This window comes from Grampus griseus (genome assembly GCF_964374135.1).
Source record: "Grampus griseus genome assembly, chromosome: 11".
Classification (NCBI taxonomy): Eukaryota; Metazoa; Chordata; class Mammalia; order Artiodactyla; family Delphinidae; genus Grampus; species Grampus griseus.
The window spans coordinates 23,999,101-24,018,020 of NC_139005.1; the positions used below are offsets into that span (position 1 = coordinate 23,999,101).

Sequence of the window (18,920 nt, forward strand, 5' to 3'; positions counted from 1 at the left end):
TTAGAAAAATGCACAAAATAATAACTAACATGAATTGAAAGTTTACTAGGTGCCAGCCACTTTTTTAAGTGGTTTGAATTTATAAACTCCTTTAACTATAGGATATCTGTATGAATAGGTTTTTTTATTACCTCCACTTTATAGATGAGAAAATGGAAGTATAAGGAGACTAACTTGCCCAAAGTCATAACACTAGTTGGCGATGAAGGCGGGATTTGAACCCAAGAACTCTGGTTTCAGAACCAACACTTAATCCCTATTCCCAGGGGTTATTAATATTACATTCAAAACATTTTCATAAGATTAGTTTTAATGATTAAATGACCTAAATGGAAATGTCAAGTAATATCTGGCACCTAGAAGATAAACAAATGTTAAACCCTTTTCCCCTGGAAGAGAATAGATGGTAGAAAATGTAATTGCCAGTGTTAACTAAGCAAAGTTAAATAGTGACATCAGGGAATGCAAGTGTCAGTGACAATTTGTGCTTTCTAGGCAAAGGGAACTGCCGAAAATGCAAGGGTATAATGCTCCGAATGAGTGTGGAACTCTAATTACCTGGAGAGAAGAATAGGTTCTATGCTGAGAAGCTAGTATTATTTAAAAGGTCTGTAAGTATACTTATACTGTGTACACAGAAGTATTATGTAAGTTATGGAGCAAGATCATAAACATCTGTAAAACCACCACCAACTTAACTAGAAAATTATTAATACCACTTGTGTGTGGTTCCTCCATCCTATCCCCACACCCCCCGCCCACTGCTCTGAATGGTGGGTTATTTTCCCTGGCATTTTTTTCAACCATATATGAAGCCTAAGCAGTTTAATTTTGCCTGTTTCTGAGCTTTATAAGGTAACTACTCTTCTGAAATTTGCTTTTTAAGCTCAGCATTGCTTTTAAGATTCACCTAAAGAGCCTGTGGAATGTCATATATTTTACTGCTGTGTGAGTATACTATATAGATTTTGATTATCCATGCTTCTCTAGTGGACATTGGGAAGTCCGGCTTTTGCTGATATTCACATTTCTATAAACTTTCCTGTACATGTTTAGTGGTCATGGTTGCATCACTTTCCTAGGACACTGTTCCCAAACCTGACTGCACATTAGCATCATGTAGGGAGTTAAAAAAATTACCCCTAGGACTTCCCTGGTGCCTTAGTGGTTAAGACTCAGCACTCCCAGTGCAGGGGGCCTGGGTTCGATCCCTGGTCAGGGAACTAGATCCCACGTGCCACGCAACTAAGACCTGGTACAGCCAAATAAATAAATAGTAAAAAAAAAAAAAAATTACCCCCCTCCATGCCCCAGATGTTTTCATTTAATTGCAGCCATGGTTGAAGACAATGCTCTAGGGCATTTACCTAGAGGTAGAATTGCTGGCTCAGAAGACATTGGCATCTTCAGTTTTACCCATGTTATCTGAGTTGCACCCCACCCCCAGCCGTGAGGAGAGTTCCCCTCCACTCCACATTCTCATTATCTGTTTATCTTGTCACACTATGCATTTTGCCAATTTAGAGAATGTAAGATGGCGCTATTTCTTGCTTTTGTATTCTGTTCTCTTGATCAGTTTATCTCTGCAGCAATACCACCCTGTCTTAATTACTCTAGCTTAATTGCCTCTGTTATAATTCCCCCACTTCATTTTGCCTCTTTAAGAGATTCTTAGTTATTTTGGCCCCAGCAGTTGTTTGTGTTACCACTATCTGACAATTTGGTTTAAATTTACTCTTATTTTATAAATATCTGTGGGGGATAGAAAAATGAAAGTGATCATGCTACTGATAATAAAGTTGAGACCAAGATGAAATCAGGTAAGTGCCCAAAGCTGTTAATCTTTGGTGAGAATTAGACACTTGTCAGGCTTAAGTTGTTGACTGTTAAATTGACAAAGAATATGCATGAAATGTTGGAACTATATTGTTGAAAATTTTATGAAAAAGACAAGATGTAGGGGACTACCCTGGTGGTCCAGTGGTTAAAACTCCGTGCTCCCAAAGTAGGGGGCCCGGGTTCGATCCCTGGTCAGGGAACTAGATCCCACGTGCCACAACTAAGACCAGCACAGCCAAATAAGTAAATAAATATTTAAAAAAAAAAAAAAAAAAAGACAAGACGGAGGGTTAGAGAAAGTGAAGTAATGCAATTTATGGCTTAAGAATGAATAACAAAATGTTCCAACAATCCAAATGACAGGAGAGATTCAGAGTATGTGTAATTGTTAATAGGAAAAGAGCTTGATACAGATTTCTTTAACGTAAGATATTGGTGTATAAAACATTAAAACATAAAACAAAAATCAAATCAACTAATACTTGAGCTTTAAAACTCAGCTCAAACATTACTTCTCCTGCAGAACCTCCATCCATCCTTGCAGAAAGTGTTGGTTGTTCCCCCCTAGACTGGCAGCTCCCATGGCATGTGGAATTGGAATTACCTTTGTATATTGTTCTTCTCCACTAGAATGAGATGCTAAGATAAGGGAAACTTCCTTTTTCAAGGTGCCCCTACTTGACACACAGTAGGTGCTCAACGAGGACATTTTTAAATACACACATGAGTGAAAACTTAGGTTATTAGGTCTCTAATTTTTTTTTAATTTGGCTATGTAACCCGTACAGACTATATCAATTTACAAAATTGATTGTAGTCTAATCCACATAGAGCTTGACCTTGAAATGAAAGAATAAAAAAGAGTTCTTGGGAAGAAGAAACAGTCAAAGTAAGAAATAAAGCTTATGTCCCTCCTGAGTTAAATTGGCTTTCAACTAGAGAAAGGGCAAGTAAAACAGTCTAACATAGTAAAACAGTCTAACACAGTTCTATTCAATAGGGAAAAGATTAAATACAGAACAATTTGAAAATTACTGCCAACTCAAGCTGAAAACAGAGCACCAGTCTCTGACCCTCGTATGAAAGTCAGGCAGCTTCCTTAGGTAGTACATGGAATGCTAACCCTTCGTCCTTTGCTGACAGAGCCCTCAAGCATCACCACCAGATCACTGTCCCAGGAGGTCAGAGATTGTGCCAGTACCAAAATTAACCACCTTCAGATCATACTGTGAAGAAGAAAGCTTTAGACAGGCCTGACATTTTAATACAGCCCATCTTTAACCCCCCTTAATGTTATCTGATTGAAAAGATGAGAGAAATTCAATGAGACAAAGTAAAAATGGTACAAAACAAATTAACATAAGAATTAGAGAATCCTTATTGTAAATCTCATCTTTCAATTTACTGAGTCCCTATCAAAGAGTATAATTTAAATTAATTAAAGCAGTTTAGACCAATATTCATGTAAGAGGTTTTTAGTAAATACTAATTCAAAAAATTCAAAATATTTTCCCTTTATAGCATTTGCAAAAGAGAGGAGAGACAGAAAGAGAAAAAGAGAGGGGTAGGGACAGGGGGGGTGAGAGAAAGGGAGATCAGAGAAAGAAAGGAAAAAAAGTATTTATTTTTTGCTAATATCTTTATGAGTTGTTCTTTGATTAGGTTATATTGTGCTTACCTAAAAAGTTAAAACTATCCTCCTTTTTTGAATGCTGTAATTTTGGAAACCAAATGATAAATTTTGGTGGAAAATAAGAAAAAATAGTTGCTTCAGACTTCTTATTCTGTATTATATATCTCTGTGATGGGCTTTGGCATTAAGTATCCAGGCTCAGGCACCTTCCTTAGTTTTTGGCTAAGCCTAGAGAGATGAGGGTATTGGTCAGCTGAAGTTCAGATAAATGTTTTATAAACAAGTGAAATATCCTAAGATTTTATCTAAAAATTTAAAAATCAAATGATAAGCCTGATAAATAATTTCTTAAATGTCAATTGCTCACTGAAATTGTGAAACTTACAGGGACCATTCCTGTAAACCTGCGCATAGGGCACTGTTCTATGTGAGTAAAATTAGGAATTATATGGAGTGAGGGCTTCCCTGGTGGCACAGTGGTTAAGAATCTGCCTGCCAGCTCAATATCAAAAGAACAGCCCAATCCAAAACCGGGTAGAAGACCTACATAGACATTTCTCCAAAGAAGATATGCAGATGCCCAACAAACACATGAAAGGATGCTCAACATCATTACTCAACAGAGAAATGCACATCAAAACTACAATGAGATATCTCACACCAGTCAGAATGCCCGTCATCAAAAAATCTACAAACAATAAATGTTAGGGTGTGGAGAAAAGGGAACCCTCTTGCACTGTTGGTGGGAATGTAAATTGATACAGCCACTATGGAGAACAGTATGGAGGTTCCTTAAAAAACTAAAAATAGAACTACCATACGACCCAGCAATCCCACTACTGGGCATATACCCTGAGAAAACCATAATTCAAAAAGAGTCATGAAAAAAAAAAAAAAAAAAGAGTCATGTACCACAATGTTCATTGCAGATCTATTTACAATAGCCAGGACATGGAAGCAACCCAAGTGTCCATCAACAGATGAATGAATAAAGAACATGTGGCACATATATACAATGGAATATTACTCAGCCATAAAAATAAACGAAATTGAGTTATTTGTAGTGAGGTGGATGGACCTAGAGTCTGTCATACAGAGTGAAAGAAGTCAGAAAGAAAAACAAATACTGTATGCTAACACATATATATGGAATCTAAAAAAAAAAAGGTCAGAAAAACCTAGGGGCAGGACAGGAATAAAGATGCAGACCTACTAGAGAATGGACTTGAGGACATGGGGAGGGGGAAGGGTAAGCTGGGACAAAGTGAGAGAGTGGCATGGACATATATACACTACCAAATGTAAAACCGATAGCTAGTGGGAAGCAGCCGCATAGCACAGGGAGATCCACTTAGTGCTTTGTGACCACCTAGAGGGGTGGGATAGGGAGGGTGGGAGGGAGGGAGATGCAAGAGGGAAGAGATATGGGGATATATGTATATGTATAGCTGATTCACTTTGTTATAAAGCAGAAACTAACACACCATTGTAAAGCAATTATATTCCAATAAAAATGTTAAAAAAAAAAAAAAGAATCTGCCTGGCAATGCAGGGGACATCAGTTCGAGTCCTGGTCCAGGAAGATCCCACATGCTGCGGAGCAATTAAGCCCGTGTGCCACAACTACTGAGCCACGTGCCACAACTACTGAAGCCTGTGTGCCTAGAGCCTGTGCTCCTCAACAAGAGAAGCCCGCACACCACAACGAAGAGTGGCCCCTGCTTGGTGCAACTAGAGAAAGCCCACGGACAGCAACAAAGACCCAGTGCAGCCAAAAATAAGTAAATTAAATAAATTTTTTTAAAAAGCTTAAAAGAAAAGAATCTTTAAAATAAAAAAAAAGAATTATATGGAGTGAATAACATCTCCATATCTTCCAATGTTAACCAAATTAAAAAAACAGTAAAAGTATATGTGATGGTACTCAAATTTGACATATAGTACATGGTACACTAGACCTGAAATTAATGACATTTAAGATTGTAAGTTCCCAGGAGGCATGAACCAACATTAGCTTTCTGTGACCAATGTTTAATATTGAATGTATGTACACACCAAATCCAAGCTTCTCAATGACAAGGGTTGGGGGCAGTGACATTGAGTTTTTTAGCAATGACAAGAGACGTATTTTTCAGGTAGGCGGTCATGTATTTCCTTTCCCACTTAGGAACACAATTCCACCATGCTGCTCTTCCAGTGATCATGCTTCTCCTCCAGTGACAGATGTGATCCAGTCTCTATAAGCAGAAATTCTGGTGAAGACCGTTGGTGCGTCAGGATGGCAATTACTGCTGCCCCAGCTCACAATACCGATGAGCTTGTACTGCCCATCCTGGGCACACTGCAGTGGTCCTCCAGAATCTCCCTGCAACCAGCAAAAAGAGAAGTTCATTCTCCTGGCTGCACGATTCATGGCGGACACTAACCCCCAACTGCAGGGGATGATCCGACAGTGTGTAAGTCACTCTCATCTCTGATTTCTGCTCATAATAGCATAGGGAACTACAACCACTGAGGTAGTTGGCTGATGTTACAGATCTCTGAATCAAATCAAAATCTACATTTTCAAGGCAAGGCTGAAAGGAACATTTAGCATAAATTTATTTTATGCTGACAATAGACTGTGCCATGCAGAAAGTTTCAAGCATCTAATATAAATGACTAAATGATGGTTTTGAGTTACGTGAAAGCATCTTTATATTTTCAGTGCTACTGGAAGTAGGTAGTTTGAGCTACCTAATACAGCTATGAAGTTGAACCACAAGAAATCATCATTTTTTTGTGGATCAAAAACAGTTGAAAGTTATCAGTTTCACATAGTTGAACCTAGCAATTGAACAAGTAATTCCTTTTGAGAATAGAATCCACAAAAATATCAAATTGGCAATCACAGTACATCAATTTAGCAATGTACTTACTCCTCTCACTTTTCATTTTAAAACTACCATACATTTATACCTTTTTATGGTCAGCAAACACCCATTCATGAGACACACTGAGGAGAAAACTCCTGCCCTCATCAGTGCAGGCCTTCATTACCATACAGGACGATGATCCTGCAGCCCCTCCGCATATATTGGTATTTTTAATATCCAGTCCCCAGTAGCTTCGACAAGATGTACTACTAATCAGTGGTACCTTTGCCTGCTGCACAGTTTTAGGAAATTCATCTTCTAGTAGAAAAGGAATAAAAACACATAGGCAAATGATATTAAAGGATAAAACAAAAATAGCCTTATATATACACAGACTCCGAGAGTTAAATCCCACCCATTCGCCCCTCTCAGCACTATAGTGATGCTGTTAGGTGACTTCTAAAAAACTAATATAATCACTCCACAGTGGCTTATACAACAGAAACAATGAAAAACATTTTATGTGGGTTCTTTTGTCTTTAGTATAGTCCTCAGAAGATATAAAAACATCACTTTATGCAAAAAAGACAAAGTTTACACCCAAATCAGTTGTTGATAAAGCAAACAATATACATTTTTTACATATTAAGTCTATACTTTAATTCATTGGTTTCACGACATTCTCATTCTTTTGATTTGACTTCTGCTGAGCAGACATTCTGGTTAAGTGCTGACACTGACTGGAAGCTGACAACTGAAATTGCATTCTAAATAACTAGTTTATTGGATATTTGTAGGTAGTTAATTCATTTGCAGAATAGGGTGTATGTGAGACCAGAGTCATGGGTTTGATCTTTATATGGACTAGAATATCTGCACATAATCTTTCTACCCACTTACCTTTTTTTTTAATTGAAGTATAGTTGAGTGATTCAGTTATTACATATGTATATTTTTTCATATTCTTTTCCATTGTGGTTTATTACAGGATATTGAATATAGTTCCCTGTGCTACACAACAGGACCTTGTCGTCTATCCATTCTACATATAATAGTTTGCATCTGCTAATCCCAACTCCCACTCCAACCCTCCCCTGCCCCCCCTCCCCCTTGGCAACCACAAGTCTGTTCTCTCTGTCTGTGAGTCTGTTTCTGTTTCATAAATAAGTTCATTTGTGTCATATTTTAGAGTCCACATATAAGTGATATCATATCTACCCATTTACCTTTTATACCAGCCTATCATTTCAGAAAAATGCCTCACAGCTTTAAGAATAGGCTCATATATCTTCAAGTATGGGTTTTCAAAATAGAAATATCTACACTGTTGTGAAAACAATTATGTGTGTGAGTGTGTGCATACACAAATATTTATTAGGTAATAACATCACTAGACATTTACCAACACAGTTTTTAAAAGTATCAGTGAACTTGTATTAATGAATATGATGGCCTAAAACCCAACCAGTCACCTTTAGGTCCATTATGAAAAAATTTTTCCACTATCATTCCTATTAAAAATACAGAAAAATTGAAAATGAGTAAACAGTATACTCAGACTTCACATATATTTGTTTGGATTCTAATCTTAGAAGAGGTAATAAAATATACTCACGATGAGGTTCAGTTATTCCCCATCCAGCAGTCATACATTTGGAAAGTAAATTTATTTTATCATCTTTCCCTGGCAAACAGATTGGAGATACAAACTTTCCTAATTAAAAGGATGAGAAAGAAAAACGCAAATATCAGTTAGTCCGTAAGATTCATATTAACATTGTCTATACTGTTTGCTCTTCAGTGATGGCTCTAAAAATACCTACTTTGGCCTAACAGTACCCTTTCTAACCCTGTAATTTAATAAGTCTTCCAGAAGATTCCACCTATTATTTACTCAGAGGGGATCATCCCAATATACATGTTACCACTTTGCTCCAGGTATTTCCATATCCTCCTAGGAAAACAGAAACACATGCCCTACACTGAAATGTGGGGCTTCTCATCCATAACCATTTTTTAAAGTGCATCTGTCTTTTTGCCTGTGTGCCTTCAGGACATCACCTTGTTGAATTTGAGATGAGAGTGGAGAAGAATATAATTGTCTTCTTTTTAAGATTTTTATTATTTATTTATTTTTGGCTGTGTCGGGTCTTAGTTGCGGCACGTGGGCTCTTTGTTGTGGCATGCGGGCTTCTCTCTAGTTGTGGCATGTGGGTTTTCTCGGGTTCCAGGGCACATGGGCTCTGTCGTTTGTGGCACGCAGGCTCTCTAGTGGAGGCGCGCAGGCTCAGTAGTTGTGGCACACGGGCTTAGTTGCCCCGTGGCATGTGGGATCTTAGTTTCCGGACCAGGGGTTGAACCCGCGTCCCCTGCATTGTAAGGTGGATTCTTTACCACTGGACCACCAGGGAAGTCCCTATAATTGTCTTCTTTTTTCAACTATGTTATATGAAGAACGGGGAAAAACACGTAGCAATTTAACTGTTAAAGTATTCTTACAGCTAAAAAGTATTTTTATATCTAATTCTATCTTCACAGGTTATTATAAAATATATTGATACATTATACATTTACATTTTTTCTTATCACCAAAATCTGTGTATATATAAATATTGTGGGTTTGTGTGTCTGTGTGTATATATGCCCCCCCCACACACACACATACACACACTGAATGCAGTGCTCTTGTGTTTGTTTTCCCTTTTTCCCAGGCTATATAACTTCATTTTCATCCAGATTTTTACATACTTAAATGCATCAGCATATCTGCTGTCATAGGCCGTTTATATCAATGATATGTTCTTTATTTTTACTGCTATCTCTTAATAAAATTACATAAAACTGTTTGTAACTTGTCTATTCTTTTCCTACTCATCTCTCTACGCGTGTGCCAAATCTTATGTTATTCTGCCTTCATAGATAATCATTGCTCTATCGTATCTTCTCCCAAATTTCCTTGAGCTAAATAACATTTTCCTACTAACAACATATTTTTTTAATCAGCCATTTTTCTTATTCTGATATTCTTCATTTACTAGCTTATGATCATGCCATTTACATGGCATCATTATTACATCATTCTTTTTAATAGCATATAGTATTCAGGTAATGAATGTACCTCGATTTATTAAATCCCATTGGAAAACATTTAGACTTTTAATTTTTTCCCTTATAAGCTGCATCAAGTTTCTGAGATCATGCATCTGTGCATTTGTGCCAGTATTCCTGGACGATTGAGTTGCTGGACCACAAGGCACACACTTTAAAAACTGACAGATATTGCCAGATTGCATCATTTGGCAGGATGGAGGAGGGGGATGTATTGACTTGTACTCCACATCCAGCTGTGTTTATAACTTAGAAATACATCAAGAGTCTTGAAAACAGTTATGCCCTAAATCCAGCATTTCTGCTTCCGAGAAATTTATCTTAAGGCAGTCATAGACCTGGAAAAATGTACACATAAGGATAGTCAATCCAGCATTATTTAAATTAAAAAAAAGGAAACAACCTTTACACAAATGTTCGTGGGAGCTTTATTTGTAATATCTAAAAGCTAGAAACCACCCAGATATTCTTCAACAAATGAATGGTTAAACGTTACGAGTGGTTAAACATTCATACTGTGAACACTACTCAGCTATTAAAAGGAATGCACTACTGATACCTGCAACCACATAAATGAAGCTCCAGGATGTTATGCCCAGGAAAAAAGTCAATCACAAAAGGTTACATATTATATAATTCCATTTATGTAACACTCTTGAATTGACAAAATTATAAAAACAGAACAGATTTGTGGTTGACGGAAGTCTGGGTGGGGAGGGTGGAGTGGGGAGGAAGGAAATGGGTGTGGCTATAAAGGGGCAACAGTATCGATCCTTACTGTGACAAAAATGTTCTGTATCTCAACTATATCAATGTCAAATCCTGCAAGATGTTACTATTCGTGAAAACCAGGTTAAAAAGTACTTTGGTTTCTCTGTACCATTCCCTATAACTGCATGTGAATCTACAGTTATCTCAGCATTGAAAGTTTAACTAAAAATAAATTTAAGAAGCAGGATAAAGAGAAAAAATACTGATGTCAGAGCTCCAATCCTGAGATTGTAATTAATTGTTCCAAAATGTATCTGGGCTGATAGTTTTGTTTGTTTTGTTTTTAAAGCAACTCAGAGGATGATAATGCGTAGTCAGGGTTAAGAAGCACTGTTCTAAATGCTCTCACTGACTCAGTTTTAAAAGCATGAAAAGCAAATGGTAGATTGAACCATGATTGGGGGTTTGTAGGATGAATGCACCGAAAAGACATACAAGGGGAGGTCTATAGGCAGAAACAGAGGAGAGAACTGGAGCAAAGGAAGAAAACTGTCCCAGAACCCTGTGATGTCATGGAAAGGCTTGGGTGTGAAAGTGGGAACTATCCACAGATCTTAGTTACATTCCCCCCAATACACCTTTCCACTGAATGCTCACCTGTGCTAAGTAGGTAGGTGGGTTACTGCCATTCCCTTTCTACAAACAATAAAGCTAAGGTCACAGAAGTTACATAACATGCCCAAGATCACATGGCTACTTCCTGACAGAGCCAGGATTAACAATGCCTCAGTTTCACTTAGCTTTGGCTTAAGTAAACATTTTTTTAAAAACCAAGATTTTACTAAGTTATGAAGGCACAGAAAATTAAACATCTGGTGGTTCAAACTGATGTTCTAAGTATTTGGGATAACCTCATAGAACATAAAGAGTCTCAGGAGAATATATAGGACAAAGTTAAAAACATACTTCTCTGAAATCTTCTCTAGACCTCTGTCAATTAAATACACATAACAGTAAAATGTTTATGCAGATACTTCAGCTTTTAGAGAAAGTATCTTAGAATGTAAGAAAATTTTAAAATAATTATTTAACTTCAAAAGTACATACAGCACTTCTAAGCAAGATGGAAGATAAAAGTTTCAAAATATGGAAAAGAGTTATCCATACTGACCTAGTTCAACAGGGTTTTCCAGATGCAGCAAGCATATATCATCATTGGGAGGAAATTGTGTGAAGCTGGGGTGAGTATATACAGCTTTCACGGGTATCAAATCTCTGTCTCGTGTGTTCCACAAGTAACTTCTTCCTATTACCAGGTTGTCTGTGACAGTACTTGTCATAAGAAAAGAGAGTGAGGAAATAGATACCACTTTTAATGAGGCCATCACTTTTCAGAATTACTAAGAATGTATTCTTTAACATTTTTTTTGCTTCTATACTCCAGTTATATTATTGCCAAAATCTAGTCCCCAAAACTTTCTTTAAAATTTTTAATCTACATTAATATCCTTATTATCCTGAATTCTTAGAAAATGGGAGTTTCTGATTAATTCAATCCTTGATAAAATGTTTAAAGCATCTACTTTCTTGCCTTCATAACATCAAATAAAATGATTTAGTACAATATATTTTTGACAATTAAGATTCATGATGCCTCAAGATAATGATTTTATGTATTATAATCATTATGCATTATATGATGTACTTATGTGATGGTCACTGAAACTATCCTGAAAGTTATAGTGACTCTACTCCCTAATACGATGTTTCTCAAAGAAATGTCTAGGGACCACATGCATTAAATCTGGCATGTGTATTAAGAATGCAGAATCCCAGACATAACTCAGCAAATCAAATTTCAGGATTAATATTCTAAGATTCTGTTTATAGCAAACTCCCCAGGTAAGTTTAAGCACATGAAAGTCTGAAAACTGCCCTAATAAGGATGCCTTCTTGTGATTTAGCTATATCAAAAGTAAGACTTGGGGAATACTAAAGAAATTGAGTTTTTGGTTCATTGAAGCTTCCTGCTCACCATGTTATTTGAGCAGATGCTTTCATTATAAAGCCAATTTTAGAGACCCTGAAAATGTCATATCTACTCATTCAGCTATGGGACATTGTATGACAGTGTCAACTGTCTCACTACTTCTGGGAGATAATATTAAAAACGTCAAGCTAAGACTCCTTTGAGGAAGGAGTTTTCAGATATTTCCATATTACATTGAGACCAAGATTCAGATAAAGTCAAAGAAAAAAAAAAATTTCCTTTAAAGGACATTCTTTAAAATTCTTTGAAACTTTACATATTTATTTCAGGGTTGGGTTTGATCATCAGACAGTCCATAGAGGAGAGCAAGGAGGAAAGGAAGCCACATTTGAGCAGCCCCTCGGCTCTGGGCACCATGCTGAGAGACTGATGCAAAAATGTTGAGACATCATTACCTTCATTTTTATGGATGGGCGGGTGTTGTTAGTTACTTATTAATTAAATTATACCTAGAGGCAGGAAGCTGCTTTTAAAATTAAAAGCTATTAGTAGTAAGTGTATTAGTGAAGCACAGAAAATTTCATAAACCTAACACGTTCATTCATTTGCAAGATGGGGACTGTATCAGTGGGAGCTGATGCTTAATGTTTCTTGTGACATGGGGAGAACAGAAGGAGTGCACCCGCTGTGGACCCTCAAATAGCTCTGCACCGCCCTGCTGTCCCCAACCCTGCACCACTTGGGCCCACACCTGAAGTTGCAGTGTGCCGCTGTCAGGACCCACTGTCTCCCAATCAGAGCACCTCCACAGTAATGCTGTCCTTGGTGCTGCAGACTGACCAGCCAGGGCCACGACATCGCAGGGGCGGCACGGCCACCAACCACCCTGGGCTTCCCAAGCTTGGCTGGCAACACGTTTGTATTCCTCTCAGATCCTTCCATGAGAAATGGGTCAACAACAGGAATTCCACATTTGTCTTGGGCTGGCTGTCTTCTGGTATTGTTTTCTACTGTTAGCCCTTAGAAAAGTAACAACAAAACATCAGATAGCAATACTTGTGAAAGTCTATTAAAATCTCAGAATGGAGGCATTTACTTCTTTTGTAGGTTCAAAACTAGGATTCTTTGCAAGAGATGAGACTCATCTTTTCTTCCATTGCTTTTAAATGAGTAAAAATCAATAGTTAACTAAAGCATTAATATATACGTCTTTAGACGAATCAGAACACAAATCAATTTTTAAAAAAGTATTGCACTTAATCATGAAATTACTGGAAATTGTTCTTTCTGTGGCATCGTTTGTGTTATCCCAGTATAACATACCTAGACACATCAAAATACTTCAAAATAAAATGTTTATATAAAGGAAAAGCATAGGGGAAATTTCTACCAATGTGTTTACTCCATTCTCAGATTTATAAAGAAATTTACCAGGGAATAACAAGAGACTTAAATATAAAGAAAATTAAGCCTCTCCATAGCCATATAATTTCAGAATGATAAGATATGATCACTTGTGAATTCTTTACTTGAGATTTTTTTTTTACACTAGAAATCTATTTAAAACAAAAAGTTTCTAGCATAGTGGATTTGTGTTTATTCAATCCTTATGTCAAAACTCATTTCTAATTTCTTTTCAGATATGTATAACACATGGATTCCCTCTTCCTTTTACATACATATGCCTAAAAAATATGCAGACTCTTCAGAATTAAGATTATCCTAGATTTTAGGGAGAAAAAACCCACAAAAGGTATTTACTCAAACATGTTTTTAGTGCATTAAGGTTTACTGCATTACTGCATGTTTTTTATTGCATTTGTAATCCACATTATATGTAGTAACTCAGACTTTTGGGCTGTTTGTACACATGTATAACAGCAATATTTTATTAGTATTCAACTTACTTTAAAATACTTAAAAAAATGAGGCTAAATATTTTTACTGAGAATAAAGGGTCAGTTTAGAGATATAGTGATGAAAGACAAAAGCAATGGACACAGAAGAAGGGTCAATTGGGCGAGCATCCCTTTAACAATTAAAAATCACACCTATAGGGTGATGTGGTTCAGTAGTCTACAGCTCAAATCCAGGACTCTTAGGAGAGCCCATTCATTCCACTATCCTAGGAAAGATAGAGCGACATCAAAAAGAACTTTGCATTCACACGGATTAAATTCTTCCTGCAATTACACTCCAATCAAGAAAATCTAATAATAGATTCATTAGGTTTCTTAGTCTTAAGCACAACTAATGGAATTCTAGCTTAAAATTAGATAGGATAAGTAGATAAAAATCAGCACATTTGTTTCTATTTTATGCAGAGAAGTTAGTATAGGTTCAGCTAAAATATTCCTTTTGAGGGCTCTTCATGGGGGTGGGGAGGCAGTTACTTAATAAAAAATATGTTAACAGAGACATGGAAACACACTGAACTCTACCCTTGTTTCAGCCTGAATGGCCCCAGTGGATCTTTTAAATAGCAACTGACTGACTTTTATGTTTATCATTATTTCTTAAATAAAAATAACATACACACATATAGACACATACTCACCCCAATTAACCTTATTACCTCACATGATCTACCTGAACCACCAAACTCTCATGCCTTAAGGAATGGTTGGAAATGAAGTTATCCTATTTTTAGTATTAGAGCAAGGTGACTGACTACCAGTGACTCCTAAATCAGTGGGCCCCAGGTTCTACTTTAAGGCATATATGGTACCTGCATTAATAAATGTTTTAAAACAATTTCTTACCATTAATAGGCAGTTGGATCCCAATACTGCTTTTCTGTGATTGCTTCTGAGTCATATCTTCCAAAATAAGTTTAAAACCTCTTCCTCCCACAGATTCATCAGTCTTAAAATTCACAGTTAGGTAAGCACCACTGGATATCAAGACAAATTCTTTCTTGGAGCCACATAAATGAGCTGCAATGCGAGATATACTCGATAATTAAAATACTTTTCCTGTGTAGTTACATAGGTAAAGGAGGGAGAAGAGAGAGAGGGGACATTAAATTCCAAACAAATCTTGACAAAGGAATGATTATCAATAATGTAAGATCAAGATTTGTGGGATGAAATTCATGATTTGATTGAAACGATAAAAGGGTATAGATTTTAAAAGATAAAGGGAAAAGACTGGGCTAGCAATTGCTTTGGAAATGATATATAATTATATGGCAATCTTTGGTCATAAGGATAGGTAGAGGCATTTCGATGAAGATAAATGGACAGAGAAATAGAAGTAATGGAACAGCACGATGGACCAAAAATTTGCATACTCCCAAAGTTCATATGTAGAAACCCTAATCCCCAATGTGATGGTAGTAGGTGAGGCCTTTGAGACGTGATTTGATTATGAGGGTGGAGCCTTATAAACCCTTATAAAAGAGACCCCAGAGAGCTCTCAAACCACCCCCCCCCAGCTTTTTTTTTGCCATGTGAGGATATAGCAAGAAGATGGCTATGAACCAGGAAGCAAGCCCTCACCAGACACCAAATCTTGGACTTCTAGTCTTCAGAACTGTGAGAAATAAATGTTTGTTATTTAAGCTACCCAAACTATGGCATTTTTGTTATAGTAGCCAAAACTGACTAAGACACACAGGCTGCCTAAATACAGACTAATGATGATCCTTTCCTAATTCAGAAACACAAAAGTTGTCACAAAGATGGTCCTGATAGTGAGAGGCCATTTGCTGTAATTTATCTGTACAGGCTGTAACTTAAATTATCTCAAGATAAAACAATGATACACTACTGATTTCTCTTAAAGATAATGTTATCTAAGAAATCTGAGAAAGATGGGGAATAGGGCAATAGTTAATCTCTACATCATTCTTAATGCTCAGAGAATCTGGTGAATTGGATGTGATGGGGTACTTTTGGGATGCACCATGTCAAGTAAAGGCATTCTGCATAGAGTCAGCTAACACTCTGGAAGTTTTAAAATAATGGAAATGGGAAAATGTTACTCTCTTTTTCAAAAAGGAGATTGGGAGTTGGCAGAGGGGGATGCGTAGGAGACAGAGAAAAACAAGGAGGCTAGAGGATTTCCAAAGTCTTGTATCAGTGAAGTAGTGTAGCTTAGTCCTTACAGGCTCAGATTCTATATCCAAACTACTGGTTTGGGCTAGTTCTGCCATTTATTAGCTATGTAGCCCTAGGCAAGTTATTTAACCTATCTCTCTGCCTCAATTTTCTCATCTGTATAATGGAGATTAAAAAAATACATGGAATTATATGAAGTTATATTTATGAAGCATTATAAGTGTTTGTTAAATAAAAATAAACCTCAGCAAAATTTTACAGCAAATTATTAGACAGATGGGTTTTGAACACTTGAAGAAGGAATCAGTGGTCACGAGCAACCAGCATGTGTTCCTTTACATGCCATATTAAATTAACCTAATTTAATTTTTGGAAAGAGTTAATTAGATGGTGGCTAGGGAGAATGAGATAAACTTAATGAATCTTGATTTCAGTGAAGCACTTAATAGAGTACTTTATGATGTCCCTGTGAACAGATATAAAATGTAAGTGGATAATTATATGACTAGGAAGTTTCACAGCTGATTAAATAACCATACAATGTTAACCTGAAGGGAAGGTCTTAATGGTATGAAAATGGTTCTATCCTTGGTTTTGCGAAGTACAGTATTTCTATTAATGGCTTAGATAGAAATGCAGATAACACATTTACAAAATGTGTAGGTTTAAGATGGGTGGCTGAATGAGAAGTAAGGAACTAGGTTAAATATAGAATCTTAGTGATAATTTAGTTCAATGTTTCATATAACATGGAGTTTCTTCTTTTTTAAATTTTTTTTAAATTTATTTATTTTTGGCTGCGTTGGGTCTTCGTTGCTGTGTGCAGGCTTTCTCTAGTTGCCGTGAGCGGGCTTCTCATTGCAATGGCTTCTCTTGTTGTGGAGCACAGGCTCTAGGCACGTGGGCTTCAGTAGTTGTGGCATACGGGCTTCAGTAGTTGTGGCTCGCAGGCTCTAGAGCGCAGGCTCAGTACTTGTGGCACACAAGCCTAGTTGCTCTGTGGCATGTAGGATCTGCCCCGGACCAGGGATTGAACCCGTGTCCCCTGCATTGGCAGGCGGATTCTTAACCACTGTGCCACCAGGGAAGCCCCTAACATGGAGTTCCTTCTAAAATACCCTTGGACATATGAAACCTGGATTTGAAGATATTACATGTAACTTATGAGCATTTTCTCTTTTTGAACAGTTCTAATTGCTTGACAGTTCTTGCTCATGTTGAATCAAAAGGCATCAGTATGGGCTTCCCTGGTGGCACAGTGGTTGAGAGTCTGCCTGCCGATGCAGGGGACACGGGTTGCTGCCCCGGTCCGGGAGGATCCCACATGCCGCGGAGCGGCTGGGCCCACGAGCCATGGCCGCTGAGCCTGCGCATCCGGAGCCTGTGCTCTGCAACGGGAGAGGCCACAACAGTGAGAGGCCCGCGAACAGCAAACAAAAAAAAAAGGCATCAGTGTAATGATGGCCACATGGTTAGTGGACTGGCCAAGGATATAAGTGTTTGAATCAGAGTGCTTGGGCTTTAATCCAACTTTCTCTACTTACTAGTTATGTCACTGGAGGCAAGTTACTCAATATATTTGTGTTTCCTTATATTTAAAATGAGGATAATGTAACCTACCTCCATATGACTATTAAGATTAAGAGTTATAAGTTCTTAAGACTATGCCTGAATAATGGTAAACATTCAATAACTATTAGATATTACTAGGCAGAACAAGTTTCATACCTGGCCTGAGAGTCTCTATGAGAATTCCATAAATATTTGAAGGGGAGAAATTATGAACCTTCTCTCTTCTCCAAGATAAACATGCCCAGGTGTCCACACCCTTCAGCATCCTGGCCATTATGTTCTGTGTTCCAGTTTGTTAATGTTCCTTAAAATTGTTGCTTGACCAAGGATGATATCTAATAGCCAGTGTGGCAGGAGCAACAGCCAGACAGACTGGACATTGACTATGACGATTTGTAAGACTGAGCTAGTGAATGCCAGCTCAGTGCCAACCCTAAATTTGACCACACAAGGGAACTTATTTCTTTTATCTTATTCTTTACCAACACTGCTCTGAAATTCTGTAATCATTTGAGATTTCTGAAATTTTGATTTCAAACATCCTACTTTCTAAATCACCACTCCTATCTATCCTAATCCATTAGTATTTCCCTGCTGTAATTGTTTGCTCTCTCCATGACCTTCTCGCCATTAATCCCATAAACTTTCTATATCCATCACCCTCTAAGAAAGTGAGAAATTTTGCTGTCAGAAGCAGAGAAATGGGGCAACAGCTAAATTTCTTGTTCTGTTTTGTTTTGAATTATGGGTAATACTAGAATGTGTTTGCAACTGATGAGAATGATAGAGGAGATTGATGAAGTCAGAGAATGAATAACTTAAGGAAACTTATAAGAAGCTGACAACTCTCAAATTTATATCTCAAGCGCAAACTTTAAGAGTTCTGCTTCTAGCTCCCTGTTGCTAACTCAACCTAGATGTATCATGTCATTAAAAATTTAACATGGCTAGATCTCTCCCCACAAATCTATTTCTCCCTCTAGTATTTCCCATCTCTGTAAATGCCACCACCTCCAAAAACCTCATACCATAACTTAGGAGCCATCCTTGATCTGCAGATTTAATGCCACATTCAATCCATCAAGAAATCCTATCAGTTCTATCTCCAGATCTGTCCACGTCACTTGTACTCCTTTGTTGCCATCTTCTTT

The 18,920-nt window shown here is 37.3% G+C and overlaps 1 protein-coding gene across 1 annotated transcript in view; it reads right to left on the minus strand.

Annotated features, from left to right (window-relative positions):
* Nucleotides 1–5,672: 5,672 nt before the first annotated feature.
* Nucleotides 5,673–18,920, minus strand: part of OVCH1 (ovochymase 1) — a gene marked incomplete at both ends in the record, with an annotated part of 75,655 nt that continues 62,407 nt past the window's right edge. The window contains 2 exons of the mRNA XM_082665300.1: nt 5,673–5,837; nt 6,512–6,645. Coding sequence (XP_082521426.1) covers nt 5,673–5,837; nt 6,512–6,645 — 299 coding nt within the window. The remainder of the gene's footprint in view (nt 5,838–6,511; nt 6,646–18,920) is intronic.